Below are 15534 nucleotides of genomic sequence, written 5' to 3' on the forward strand. Positions count from 1 at the left end.
CCCAACCCCAACCCCAACCCCAACCCCAACCCCAACCCCAACCCCAACCCCAACCCCAACCCCAACCCCAACCCCAACCCCAACCCCAACCCCAACCCCCAACCCCAACCCCAACCCCAACCCCAACCCCAACCCCAACCCCAACCCCAACCCCAACCCCAACCCCAACCCCAACCCCAACCCCAACCCCAACCCCAACCCCAACCCCAACCCCAACCCCAACCCCAACCCCAACCCCAACCCCAACCCCAACCCCAACCCCAACCCCAACCCCAACCCCCAATTTTTTTAATACAATTAATAATATATTTAAATTAAATTTAAGATTTAAAAATCTGTTAAAATTTAGAGAAAACACAATAAATTTATAAATAAAGAAAATTTAATTTAAAATGATAATATTAGTTATATTTATATATTTAAAAGTTTATTTTAACAGAAAAATATTATACAAGTTATATTAAATTATTGGAAAATTTTTTTCATATTATTATTTTTGAATTCAAATCAAAAGCTTTTGGCATAGGCTAAAGATTTAGAATATTGGAACGACTTCTCTCAGTACTTCTACTTTAAGACGGAGACTGATTTGATAGATAGTTGTTTATATTGCTTTTTAATGGATCAGGCTTTTAAAAATATTATTCTTAATTTTAAGAGGGGGTTCTATTTAAACTTCTATTATCGTATCTCCTTAAAGAACTTGGTTAGTCTATTTAAATGGTTTACAAGCTATTTTAAGCACCTCTACTAAAAATATTCCCATATCTATGTGAATCATCATTATTTTTATAATCTGATCTTGCTGAATTAGGTAATTCTATTTCTTTAAAGTTATTTTAATAGTTTTTACTGTGCTAAGGTGTAGTTGGACCTAAATATATATTGGGATTTATGCTTAGTTACTCATTACTTTATATAGTGTTGTTAAAACTATTTATTTTAGATCTTTAATTTTATATTTTTGAATGCATTTCCTTTCCATTACAATATTTATCAAATTTATTTGTTTCTCCCCACTTAAGTCCATTACTCGCTTTCTTTTAGCTTACTTTATTATGAGTATAATTTGATTATCTTTAAGGTGTTTGATTTTTAATAAAATTAGTAAATATAGGAGTTTTTTCAATATTTTTAGACTCATTATTATTTTCAAAGATAGGTTTATCTTGAATAGTTGTAGTGTGCTAAACACTGGCTTAGGTTAGTGGATAGGTTTATCTTTCTGATGGCTCATCTTCTATAGCTGTATACTATGATCCTGCATCATTGGTTTTCATTTAGTTTTAGTTAAGCTTTGGAATTTCCTACTCTTATATTTCTTTAATTATTTTATCTAATACTGATTATTATGGCTTTTCATCTACGATTTTATTTTTTGGAGATTCAATTTCAATTGGTTATGTTTGACTACTGAAGTCTTATTATCTAGGTTACTTTGAAAACTAAATTATTTATTCGCTTTCATCTTCTTCAGCTCCAAAAACTTGGGAACCGCCTACTGCTTGATCTTTGTAGTTTTTAGGAGTAGGAATATGTTATGTTTATACCTAAGCTTCTACGACTATTTTAGGTTTCTCAAAGCACGTAGAATCCACTTATAATTCTTATGTATGATAAATTTTATTTTTTTTAATTTCACTATCTTCTTCAGTTTTTTCTTAAATCACTGACTCATAAACTATACTCTATTTTTAATAATCGCTGTTTTATGAATTATAAAAAGTACTATCTTGAAATTCTTTTTCCATATCAACTTAAGTTTATCGTGATTAAACATATCTCTTTTTCTTTTCCGATGAAGGTGGTAAAACAGTTGATTATTAACCTGATTCAAACATTTTTGAATTCACTTAAATAGATTACGATTTAAGGAGTTTTCTTTTTTCATCTAAATCTTCTCTAAATGACTCATCTTAAATGTAACGAGAGTGTTAATGTGGATCTTCAAACAATATAAGCTTACCATCATATTAAGAATTTTCAACTTCTTCTTTAACTTCTAATATTTACAGCTTATCTATTGAATCTTATCTTGCTTTTACATCTTATAATTCTTTTTAAAGATCTTCTACCTTTCTTTTGAGCTCATCATCATTTTGATCAAATTTTGCTTTTTCTTCTATAGGCTATTCAACTGGTACTTCTACAGGAACAAGAACCTTCTCAGGGTAGACTTATTGTTTTTCTTTTTTATTTATGTCTTTTTTCTTTTTTTAAGATTATGTACATTTTTTACATTTCTAAATTATCCACTAGATAAGAATATATAATGAGTAAAGGATAAAGGTAATAAGTAATATAATTAAAATAAATATAAGTCCTTCTGTATATTTATTGATAGACTACTTTTCTAAGTAAGAGGAAGAATCTTTAGAAATAATTATTGTTTAGAATAAGAAACACAGTAGCACTTCCGAGTGAGCAAGGAAAATAAGATATTTTTCTTGATTGTTTTTTATAGGTTTGCATGCCATTATGTATATTATATATACAGCTTGATTACACAGAAGGATTATAGTTTGAGCTAAAGGACTTTTATGTAAGACAGAACATGCTATTGAAGAAATTAGTTTTCTGCAAAAGGAAATAGCAAAATAGCATCTTTAATAAAACTTTTCTTGGTTGTAGTTATCTATAAGGTAAAATAATACATTATAATCTGACTGTAATTCTTAATTTTATTTAATTTTATTTTTAAAAAGTTTCTTAAAGAGGAAAAAGAGAATAGCTATTATGTATACTATCATTAACAAACAAAATCCTGTGCTAGCTGTAGTTCCTGGATTTTAAAAAGTAAAAGAGTAATTAAATTGACCAATTATGACAATTAATGTTTCTTAAATAGTTATCATAAAGAAGAATATAATGATAGATATTGAGAATGGATTTTTATTTGAGATGTGCTCTTGCAATATGTTTGCATTATTATTTTACACTTTGATTTATTTTTTCTATGATATTTAAGAAATTTAAGTATTTTTGTAATATTAGCTCTATGGCTCTTATAAAGCATTAATATTTTTGTTATATTTATTTTATTAATTGTTATTATTATTTATATTTATTTAAGAATTGTGTTAGCTACCTTTATTTCCTTCACTTGTTTCTCTATTTTGCATCCCTTTTGAAAATCTGAAATTACTGGGTTCGTTGCTATCATAAATAACAATTGAATTCAAACTTGATTTAGATTAATTAAATGTTTGTTTTCTCTGAGGAGGAACTAAATATTTCATATTACTACTATTTTAGCTTATCCTGTTACTATTTAGCTAGGATTAATTATTCTTCTCAAAGGCACTACCATTTTATTTTTTAAACAAGTTATTCTTTGAATTTCGAGAAGAAATATCATTTATGTCTCTCTAACTTAAGGCTTAATCCCTTTTTTTAATATTCTTCGTTAAGTCATCTTCAACTTATTCTTCTTGAATTTGGCTAAGAGATTTTTATTGAAGACTTATATTCAAGCTACTATTTGCTGAATTTATCAATCCTCTACTATTTTAATTATTTAATCTTTGACTTAGTTTATCAGACCTCCTCTTAAGAGAGTTATTTTCTGAATTAATTCCCTTTTTTTTATTAATCTCCCTCGTTTAGTAATATTTAATACTAAAAAAGGCTATTATCCAAAGAAGGAGGGTAAAAATAAAAACAATTATTTGTTCTACAGCAAAATTAGAGCTGTTTATATGTTTAGCTACTTTCCAATTTAAATAGCTTGTGTTATAATTGGATTCTCCTCGATACCAATCTGGTTTTAGAGTACTTGAAATGTTTGATTTATCAATGTATCTAATAAGATCATCTAGTTGATAGCTATTTTAATAATTTATATAATATAGAAGAGCCGCGCATTATAAAGAGTCAATATAGTAATACAAAATAAATCCACTCCATTATATCAAACTAAGTAAAATTATAGCTATTAAACTAACCAAAGCCAAACTAAATACTATTGTGTTGAAAATGGAAGAAGTGCTCGAATCTATATAAATTAAAATATAGTAAATTTTCCAAGTAAGAAAAATTTTAAAACTAAAAACTTCATATTGATTGTTTGATATAATTAAAAAAAATATATTTCCTTCAGCTCATAAAAAATGAATATCAGTTATTTAATTTTACTAGCTATATTCTAATAATAATTTTTATAAGTAAATTTAAATATTTTGTAACCTTGGCAAGTTGGAGAAAGATCGTCTGTGAAAGAGTAATTGCAATTACATTCTCCATATTGAAAAAAAAATGATAATTCTAAATCTCTATTATCTCTACAAGTCAGACATTTAAAATATTCACTACCACTACATGAAGAACAAGATTCGTAGCAAATTTAATTGCATATTCCATTAACTTCTTATGTATATGAAGGGCAGGTTGCAACACACCCATTTTATAATATTTTATAGGAAGAGTTAATACAAGTACTACAACTTACTTATCCGTTTGATGTTTAGCACTGTTAGCAAGTTGATGTATCGCAAGAGGAACTTGCTTAGGCATCTATAAAATTTTGACTTAAAGCTAACATCCAAATAATAAAAGAAAATAATTTTATTTTATTTTAAAAATCCTAAGGATATCTTTAATTAGTAGAGTAGCTTACTTTCATTTTTAAATACATATTCTTTAAAAAAATTAATTGAGTTAAAATCAATTAAATAAATTAATGATAAAAAATAAAGTATTCTTTAAATTTCACAATCAAGTATTACAAAATTTACTCATGGTTATTATAATTTGATTCTAAATTAATAATTTCAAATTTTTTTCTCATAGGCCATTTAACATAATAAATCTTCATTCATTTGCTAAAATTTCAAGTATTTTATAAAATTTACATTAATTTCAAAGCCACAAATATATTTCAGTATTAATTTTAGAACAATTAAACATTAATTTATTAACTTTGTAATGACAATTTATGTAACATTTCTATGGTTTTTTAACATGGTTTATTATTATGTTATTTTAAATTAAATTTTATTAATTTTATAAATTATTATTTAGTTTAACAATAAGTTAAGATTGAATTAAAATATATTAAAAAAGATTTTTCAGATGAAAACAAATAATTTTTTAAATTGAATTTTTGTAAAATAAGGATTAATTAAATATCTATATCCCTTAAAACGAAATATTAAAATTTATAAAAAATTATACTAATTTTAATTGAGTACTTATTAAGAGATAGTTTCTCATTTTTTCTCTTGAATATTTAATTTAATAATAGTCAAATTATTTTTTAAATGATAAAAAAATTTCAAAAACAAATTTAAAAAAATTATATTACTTTTTTTATTGCTCTAAATAAGAAAATAATAAAAATTTAATGATAGATATTTGCTCATTTCTTCATCTTAATATTTAATGTAATTATAATCAAATTATTTTAAAATTATTAAAAAAACTTTAAAAAAATAATAATAAGATACAAAAATAAATATGGTTGAAATTTTAAAAACTTCACACGTTTATATTAATTAGAATTATATTTAATTGTTAATTTTTCTTTAGTGTTTTGTATTTTAGTCAAGAAAAATTTTGAAGTACACATGATAACATTTGGCTTTTAATTATTATTTCAATTTTAATCTTAGAATAAGTTTTTAAAACTTAATTGTAAAATGAATAAATTTTGAATAATAATCTCTTAAATATTAAAATATTTAATCTTTATTAATAAAATAAAAAGATTAAAAATAAATCAATACATTTTCAAACTGATTTTCTTTTATTTAAACTAAAATAGAAGAAATTATGTCAGTATTCAATAGAAAAAGCATAAGGTATTTCCTTATAAGTTAGATATCAAATTTTTACTACCTAATAATATAGATTGGAGAGTAGAATCAATAGATAAATCAAATCTTTTTTTTGTATATTGGTAATTAGTTTTTATAAGTTAGTTAGCAAAGTTTTTTGATTATTTTTAGTAAAGCTTTTTTGGTGTAATAATTCAAATTAGTTTAAACACAGTGACTAACTAATTACTTAAAAAAAATATAAACTAAAAATTTTAATCAATTTAAAAAAGATAAAAGCCTTTCAAAATTATTATTGTGTAATAAATGGGATAGGTAACTTACTTTTGTTGTTCTAACTAACTTAGAAGTCCAACTGCTAATTCGACTACAGAAAGAAGTAGTATGACCAACTGTTCTTAATCATAGAATATAAATTTAAAGGATTAAGTAAAAATAATGATAGTTGGAACTAAATCATCAGGAAAGACTACTTTACTGAATAATTTGATTATTAATAATTAAAAATAAATATATTATGGTTTAAAGCAGATTCCACATGGTGGGATACAATTTAAAACCATTTAATTGAAACTTGATGACATAAACATTTAACATACAATTAAATGTAGATTTATAGATGTAGAAGGTAATTTTTTTTAGCAATTAGAGCATATAAAAAAGCTTATTCCTAGCTGTGATGGCTTCATTATAATGTGTGATATGTCAAATGTTAACAGTATTTAAGAAGCTTAAGAAATTTTAAAATATTTAGAAAAAGGTCAATAAAATAAACATATATTAGTTTTAGCCAATAAGAGTGATTTATAGGAATCATTTTAAAACTAAGATTTAATTCACCAAATCACTTCAACTGTTAAGCATTTTTATGTGAATACTTGCTCGTTAGTAGAATGTTTTAAATACAAAGAATTTATTTAGTAAATCGCATATGCATCTTCTCTTATAAATCTTGAATGAAATTGGATTAAATTCTCCTATTAATTAACTTTAATAAATATCACCTCAAAAATAAAAATTCATAACATTATTGATGTTTTTAGAATACTAATATTTCTTTTAACATCTATAGCGTCATTAAAATAGATGAATCTTATTTATAATTAATAACCATATAATTATTATTTGGAAAACCCTTTAAGATTAATAATCTGAAATAAACTAAAAAATAAAAAATAAATACAATGTTCCTGTACTTTCTCACCACCTAAAATTAAAAATATATAATAATTTATAATTATAAAGAAAAAATTAAATTTTAATTTAAAATAGCTATTATTTATTTATTTGTTAATAATATACTTAATTATATATACAAAATCTAAAAAATTTTAATTTTTTGGCTTATATTATATCAATTATAAATTTAATACTTTTTGTTTTGGTTTAATTTAAAATAAAAATAATTTTCAATTTAATTAATTTAAAAAAGAAATTCACTAACAAAGATAATAAAATTGAAAAGATAGCTTTTTTCATTATTTAAGGCATAAATAATATTTACAATGATTCATAGCAGATACTTGATTTTTGTTCATTCATTTAAGAAAAGATACTTGAGGAATGAATGAATGGATGGATGGAAATTTCTCATTAAATTATTAAATATTTGATTGATATCTTAAATATTTTCCACCCTCCTTTATAATAAATTGTTTATTTTAATTATAGTTTTATTTAATAACTTTAAATTTGTTTTTATTTAAAAAATAAAAATTTATTTTAAGACTGGCTATCAAAATAAAATAAAGAAATTTTGAAATAAACACCATTTTTAATTTTAATATTAAGATGATTGAAAAGCAATTCATTTGTAAATAAGGAAATAAAATATGATTCGCTTAAATATTTATTAAAAAAATATTTTATCAGTAAAAATTAATTAAATATTTAGTTAATGTGAATAAATAAAAATATTTGTATTAATATATTTATTAAAATTAGTATACAAAAATGAATAAAAATATATTATTTTTAATTATATATAAATAAATTAGTGAGTTTATATGAGGTTCAGTAATATCTATTGTTTTGTTAAATCCAATCAAAGTATCCAAATGGAGAAGAGCTTCTTTAATTTTACTTTAATTGTTCTTTGTTATTGTGGTTTAATATTATTTTAGAGTTATTTATTATTATAGTTTCATATTCAAAAGTATTTTATTTAATAGATTTTTAATCATTGGTATTTTATTATTGTTCGATTCTTTATTGAATTAATTAATTATTAAATTAGATACTAGAATTTTTAATTTTTTAATTAAATGTGTTTTCTTTAATATTTGTATTAGATAATTAACTTTATTCATTGGCTTTTAAGGGTTTTTCCATTAACATTTAAGATTAACAGCTTGAGTATATTAGATCTCTCTAAGAGTTAATCTATTCTATTTGTTGAGGTTCTGTTTAACTAAGCTAGTTACAAGAATGCTATCTAAATGTTTATTCAGATAATTGTGAGTATTCACTATCTTCTTCTTTATTAATAAGAGTGGTATTTTCAGAATAGCTATCTTCTTATTGGTCAATACTGCATTAGCAGACAGAATAAGATGACTCATCTTGGCAGATAAGTTAACTATTATAATATGGTTTTTAATTATTAGATTTGTTCTAGCGATCTATTTGAAATGAGTCTTCAATGCATTGTATATTAGGATAAAGCTATTTGAATTCCTTACGGAGGTTTTATATAGTATTATCAAATTTTTTTTTCAATTAGACCTTATATTTTTTATTTTAGTGTATGGAGTTTAAGGCAAATATATTCTTTGTTTTTAAATCTTCTAGTATTAAGCATGGTCTTAGTAGCTACAAACTTCTCTATTCGTGATTAATTCTACTTACAAAGTACTCTTAGAAAATATAACTTGATTATTTTTCAATTAGCTTCTTTAGATGATCAAGTTCAAAATAAGGATTAGATTCAGGATGACCATGCTTTAGATTTATATTAGACAGCTAAAAAATTTTATTCTTTTTATTAAAAGAAATTTTAAAGCTGCATTTACTTTTCTAGCATCTTATTTCAATAGATGGCTTTTCAGAGTTAGTTTTATCAACAATTCTTAAATGATGTTAGGCCTTCAGTTCTATGGAGTGGAGATTTTTTTTGATGAACTGCAAAGATCTATTTTACTTAAAAAGATATTTTATAAATGAAGGTAGGTCCTTAGCTCTGTTATCCATTCGATATGTTTTGTTTTATTTTTTTAAGTATTTAGTATTAATCTGTAGATTTTTTTTTTTTAATTAAATTATAAATAAACATGATTTTTTTTAAGGTTTTAAACAACTCTAAAGTTTTCTAAATTCTATGATGTATCTTTAAACTTAACGGTATCTTTTTTTAAATTTGTTGTATCTTATTTTTTAATTAAAATAAAATCAATAAAATTGAAGTATTTTATAATCCTCTTATACGCTTAAGGTATTTATAACGATTTCCATAATAATAAAAAATAGTTAAATGCCATCAACCACTTGATAAAAAGAAAACTAAGAAAAATTAAAAATATTAATTTTATATTTTTTTTAACAATTAAAATTTATAAAACCTAAAACATTTAAAGTAATGTCTTTCTTTTAAGAAAAAAATTTCTATATTATAATTTAATAGATTTCAACACATTGCGTAGATAAGATCTAAATGAAAGAAAGATATATGAAAAAGCTCTCTTATATTTTCAAAATATTTTTGATCACCAAAAAAGAAGTGGGGAAAAGTTTATAAGTGAGTCACCAATAATATTTATTGAAAAGGAACTATAGAGTCTATTTATGGTAAAAAAAAATTTCTTATTTTGAAATTACAATAATTTTTGTTAAGTGAAGTGGAAATAGATAATAAATTGATAGAATATAATATTAAAAAAATTATTACAAATACCAAAAATAAGGAATAGTATTAAGAAAAAAAAGCAAGAATTTGATATTTATTTTTATAATTGATTTCATAATTTTTTAAATATCAAATATTTAGAAATGCATTTTTTTATATTAAAACTTATATTGAATTTTTATTTTTTTCCAATAAATATAGGATAATTAATGCCGTTTAGTCTATATAATTGTCCTTATAATTGATATATTATTGCTATCTGTTTTAAGATATAATCTTTTTTAAGTTTTTAATTTTGATTATATTTTTTGATTTTTAAAAAATAGCTTTTACAAATTATTTTTTATAAAAGAATAAATAAATAATAATATATTTATTATTACAATTATGAAATAAAAAATTTGTTATAAATTTAAATTTAGTTAATATTTTTCTTTCTCTAATAACTAAATATAATATAATATTTTTATAATAAAAATTATAAATTAGAATAATTTAATTTTGATTTTTACTATAAATAAAGATAAGTATAATCTTAATTTACAATTGAATTTGAAAAAATAGTACTACAAAAACAGTTAACCAATTTAATTAATGGAGTAAATAATTTATTATCACAATTTGTAATATTTTTCTCTATTTAATTCAATCAGCATAGACTTTGTAAAGAAAGAAATCTTAGTACGAATATTTTAATATGAATTAAATAAAATTTTGTAGAGAGAGATTAATAGCCAATAATATCAACCTATTTTTCACATACTAAAATAGTATAAAAAAAAAAAAATATATATGAATTGATTTATGGCTATTTCTATTCATTAGATTAATAATCATTTTGAAATAAAACTTGAATCAATTTATGTAATATTAATTATTTGTTTATCATTTGAAGTGATTAATAAAAATTAAGCTTTTTAAAATATTTATATTGAATGGAGGGACATTAGTATAATTTTAGCTCAAATTAATTAAATTCTATTCATCAATGTGATGACACATTAGGTTAGGAGTAGCGATCATTTAACAATCAAAGAATTCGTAGTAGAGCAGGGAGTGTAGTGCAAAAGGATATTCGCCATAATGAAAAAGAAGAATCAATAATCAAGTAGGAGGAAAATATGACTACTTTTATGAGCGATTACTAAGAAAGATCTCGTAAATTAACAAATGAAGGAATTGAAAAAAAAGTAGGTACAAGTGATTCTTTAGATTTTTAAGAAGGTACTTAGGAAAAGCAATAAATTAAAGAGGAAGATGAAGAGAGTGAAAAGAGTGAAAGAGTAAATTTTAGATAAGAAGTATCATAATTTACAAATTCAAGTAATGTATAAGAGTTTCAGAATTAAAATAGATCTTCTTAACAAAAGGTTTCGAACATATTAGCTTCTATTGATAAAGAAAACAATCATGAGCAAATTATAATTCTAAAGAGTGATTAAACATCTATCGATAACTAGAGGGTTTTAGAAGATAATTTACAAGGCATTTCTCCTATCAATAATAGATAAAGTCCTACTCAAGATATGCCCTTCCTTTAACCTACCATAAACTTAATGTATTTCATTTTATTAATAATGACACTTTTAAATACTAAATTAAAAAACTTAATAAGGAAATATTAAAAAAAAATAAATAATACTTTCAATTTAAATATTGCCCTTTATTTAGCACTTATAATGATTGAAACAAAGCTATTAAACCTAAATTGATATATGATATTAATATTCACAATATACATGATTAAAATGAAGAAGCATAGTTAATGGAAGTAGAATTATTTAATTTAATTAAAATACCATTCAAAGTATTTTCTACTACAATACATTTAAGGATTATTTAATTGAGAAAAGTAGATATATTGATTAATATATTAGCAAAGTTATTTAGTTTAATAAGTTCGTAAGTTACTGAATAAATTTTATGTGAGCAAAAATTTTTTTATTTGCAATTCAAGTAATATTAACTTTCAATGTAAAATACTTGCTAATTAATCAGAAATACCTTATTCAAATCTAATAAAAAGTTTGCTTATATGATTATGGGTTTTTAGACTAATTTTTTATCTTATTTAATTTTTTAAAAAACAAAATTTTACTTTTTATAATGTATTTTAACAATTAATTTATTATAGAAGCTTGTAGAAAATAGAAAATAGCTAATACCAATTATGTCCAATTACTGAATAATCTGAAGATTAAGTTTCTCTGGCTAAGAATTAATTCAGTGACTAAAAAAATAGTTAAAGACTTTATACACCTGTATTAAATCCTTAGCCAGTGTAGACAGCTATTTTTGATAACCTTTCTAATTCAGAACCTCAATAATAAAAAGATTTATTAGGAGAAAATAAAAATAGTCCTAAGCAGTAGTTTTAAAGTATATTATCAGATATGCCTAGAGTTATGCTTTATACTATAAATAAAGGATAAGCTATTTCTTAACCCTCTAGTCCTTTACCTATTCCTCTTCCTTAAATACCTTAAGTCTAGCCACTTTAATTTCAATAACTACAACTCCAATAATAAATATAGTAGTAGCAGCTACAAAATATACATCTACAAGGTTAATCCAATTTAGTAAATTCTTAAAGTTATTCTACTACAAGATCATAATAAAAGCTCATCCATCCTTAAGAATAATATGGCAGTGGATAATTTTATCAGATACCTCAGTAAATTTTATAGCCTATGACTTTTAATGAATTTAATTAAGCATAACAAAATAGTGGGATTAATACATTTAAAAATACTTCAAGCGCTATGTAAGATAGAAAAATATATGGTGAATTAGAATTTTCTTTAAATGGATTAAACACCCAAACAAATAGCAATAATTATAATAATAGTAGTGGTAATAATATATTTAATCAATAATAATAAGTATAATAGCAATAAACAAATCAAATATTAGAAAAGCTGATTTAATAACTGTAGAGCGTGATAAGGCAAAAAGATGAATAAATTTAAGTATTTAAATGTTTATTTCAGATATTTAATTATGAAAAAAAATTTAATTATTTTAGCAAAAAGATAACACTTTATACGAATATACTTCAAAGGTGTCAAAACTAGATGAACTCTTCAAAAACATTTCATAGTAGTACCAGAATGAAAATTTCTAGTTAAAAGAATAATTTCAACTTTTACAGAACGAGCTATTATCAATAAAAAGATAAAAAAGCTCAGTTTCTCTTTTAAATCAACAAAATGATTAACTCAAACAAGAAAATTAAGATTTAAAGTAATTTTTTTTAGTTTTAAATAAAATAAATTATTATATAATTTTTTTTAGTAATGAATTAAAAGAGTTGGAGATTTAAAGAAGAGTACTTGAATCTAAGTTAAAAGAAATTAGTGAAGAAAGAGATTAATTTAAGTAGTAAATAACAGAATTAAATTAAATATTAGATAAAGTAAACTAAGAAAACAAAAGCTATAAAATATCTTATGTAATTTAAAAAATATTGACTTAATTATCATACTCATTTAATTAAAATTTAAATAGAAAACACTAGAGAAATAAAATTAGGATCTACTTTAGCAAATAAGCACTCTTAAAGCCGAATAGATGTGCTAAGAATAGTAATTTAAATTAAAATAAATTTTAATTTAAAATATTTTATTAATTTTAATAGTCTTAAATCACACTAAAGTTATATAGCCACAAGTACTCAACTTGATTCTTAATAGTTTTTGAGCAATCACTATTCTAAAAATTTTAAAACAAATATCAATAATAATAATAACAGCATAAATAATAACAATAATAATTTAAATAATTTAGTCCTTAATACTTAAGAAACCTCTGAAGAAAACTTAACTGAAAATAGTAGTAGTCATTAATTAAATTATGTTGGTAATTCTAATTTGTAAAATACAAATAAATTATCTAAACTTTAAGATAAGTTGCTTAACTAGTTAAGAGGCTAGTCCTAGTTTAGCTAAAATTCTACTAATTCTAAGCATGAGAGATCAAGTAGTGCCAGCATAAATTTGCTGAGTGGTAAAAAAAACTTAAGTAATTACTAGACTCCATCAAGATAAATTTAAAGTAACAGAACTACAAATATATCTGCAGGGAGAGAGAGAAATCCTGAGCAGCATTAAAATGGAAATTAATAAGATAGCATGAAATTTGATCAAAACCAAGCAGCTTACAATCATTAATATACCCCATATTCTGGAAGAAATATTTCAAGTGGTAGTAGCAGTGGAGGATAAAATTCTAATTAGATGAGCTCTTATCGACTTTTATAGGCTACAAGAAGAAATCAACAAACATAGAATTCTGAGGAAAAAACAGTTACTTTTGCAAATCAAGAAATTCCATAAATGATTAATGAAAAAATAGACCCAAATTTTGTAGAAAGCGTTGCACTAGAGGACTTACCAAACAGTAAGTAGTCTGAAGATTTAAGATACTATTCAGCTTAATCTAACAGTAATAGATAGCATTACCATGCAGGTAGGCTCACAGATGTTAATAACTCTCCTGTTATAAACCCTTTTACAGAAAACTAAGCTACCTAAGTACCATCAAGTAGTAGAGCAAAATCATTTTCAAATTACCAAAATTATTATGACCCAAATAACGCAGATAATAATAGATTTAAAATAACTCCTGATAAACCTTCAGAATAAGGCTATAGGTAAATTAAAATAAAAAAAATATATTTAATAGTTAAAATTTGATGTAATAAATAGCAAAGAGAAATTACCTAGCCAAGATTCAGGCAAAAAGGAATATCTTAATTAAAATCGCCCTAAGTTAAATAATATAAAAGGATATTTAGGAGAATCATAGAATTGTAATTTATTTATTTCAAAATTTTAGCAAAATTAAATTTTTTCTATCAAAGATAATTATGAGCAGGCGAACTAAAGTTAAAAAAATGGCAGGTATGTAAGATAAGAGTAATAAACTCCTCCTTCATTTAACAATGATAATTAATTATTTAGTAAAATAGCTCAAACTAAAGCTACAAATAATTATTTATTTAATCCTTAATATGAATAACTATAAAGCTAACTTAAAAACCTGAAAGATTGCTAATAAAATGTAATTTAATTAAATTTAAAATTTAAAAATAATTTAAAATTATATGATTTAGCTTGAATATGAAGTTGGTAAATTGAGAGGAGGAAGAGATGAGGACAATGAAAGAAAAAATATGTTAAATTTAGAATTAACAATAATAAAAAAAGAAATAGCATAAATATAAGCTAAAATGACTATGGTTTGAATAGCATGAATTTGAAGAATAAAAAATAAATTTAATATTTATTTAAACAAAAGTCAATAATCTTCAATAATTAAGCTTAGCGATTTTTTAAATAGTTAAAAGCTATAATAAATTTTGGTATATAAATAAATAAATGTATATTAACTAAAAAATTTAATTATTGAAAAATAATATAGATAATAAATAAAATATTTGTAAATTTATATTAAAATTACATTAGTAAACAAATAAAATATAAATTAATACTCTAGCAATTTTATTGCATAATCTATTAATTAATTTATTTTATTTTTTTTGTTGTTTACCAATTTAAAAGTATTTTTTTTAAATTTAAATTTTATATTTATGAACAAGTTCAAACTATGATCCTGGAAAAAATAACTTCCCTATTAAAAATGTATAAAATAGTTATATATAAAATACTTAAACATATAACTAATCATTAGAATTATAAGATTTATTGATATCTTAAACCAAATTAAAGTATTATAATGAAGATAAATATATTAGAAAACTAAAGTATTTTAAATTATAAGATAAAAATTACTAAAAATAAGTAAATAAATAGTTTTATGAAATTTATAGTTGGTAATTATAAAATGATTTAAAACAACTAAGACATATAAACAGCAAGGTTTAATTTAACATTTAAGATATTATGTAAATAATTTGAA

General features: G+C 22.4%; 4 protein-coding genes across 4 annotated transcripts; 2 read left to right on the forward strand and 2 right to left on the reverse strand. All coding sequences in view use genetic code 6, as the record gives it.

Annotated features, from left to right (window-relative positions):
- Window positions 1-403: 403 nt before the first annotated feature.
- TTHERM_00499260 (transmembrane protein, putative) lies at window positions 404-4656 on the reverse strand (the record flags this gene model as incomplete). The annotated part of the gene is made up of 2 exons (XM_001022184.2): window positions 404-3994; window positions 4186-4656. Coding segments are annotated over 2 exons (3981 nt in total), but the record flags the coding sequence as incomplete, so codon positions are not given.
- A 1424-nt stretch (window positions 4657-6080) lies between these two features.
- On the forward strand, window positions 6081-6734 carry TTHERM_00499270 (elongation factor Tu GTP-binding domain protein; the record flags this gene model as incomplete). The annotated part of the gene is made up of 1 exon (XM_001022185.1): window positions 6081-6734. The coding sequence occupies one exon, from the start codon at window positions 6081-6083 to the stop codon at window positions 6732-6734; it is 654 nt and encodes a 217-aa protein (XP_001022185.1).
- A 1053-nt stretch (window positions 6735-7787) lies between these two features.
- Window positions 7788-9026, reverse strand: TTHERM_00499280 (hypothetical protein; the record flags this gene model as incomplete). Its single annotated transcript, XM_001022186.4, has 1 exon — window positions 7788-9026. Exon 1 carries the CDS (start codon window positions 8961-8963, stop codon window positions 7788-7790), a length of 1176 nt encoding a protein of 391 aa, XP_001022186.3. The 5' UTR covers window positions 8964-9026.
- A 1524-nt stretch (window positions 9027-10550) lies between these two features.
- On the forward strand, window positions 10551-14860 carry TTHERM_00499290 (hypothetical protein; the record flags this gene model as incomplete). Its single annotated transcript, XM_001022187.2, has 9 exons — window positions 10551-11173; window positions 11750-12584; window positions 12641-12858; window positions 12910-13066; window positions 13123-13199; window positions 13253-14266; window positions 14322-14425; window positions 14477-14676; window positions 14729-14860. The coding sequence occupies 9 exons, from the start codon at window positions 10551-10553 to the stop codon at window positions 14858-14860; spliced, it is 3360 nt and encodes a 1119-aa protein (XP_001022187.2).
- Window positions 14861-15534: the final 674 nt, after the last annotated feature.

This window comes from Tetrahymena thermophila, assembly GCF_000189635.1.
Source record: "Tetrahymena thermophila SB210 genomic scaffold scf_8254487, whole genome shotgun sequence".
Taxonomy (NCBI): domain Eukaryota; phylum Ciliophora; class Oligohymenophorea; order Hymenostomatida; family Tetrahymenidae; genus Tetrahymena; species Tetrahymena thermophila.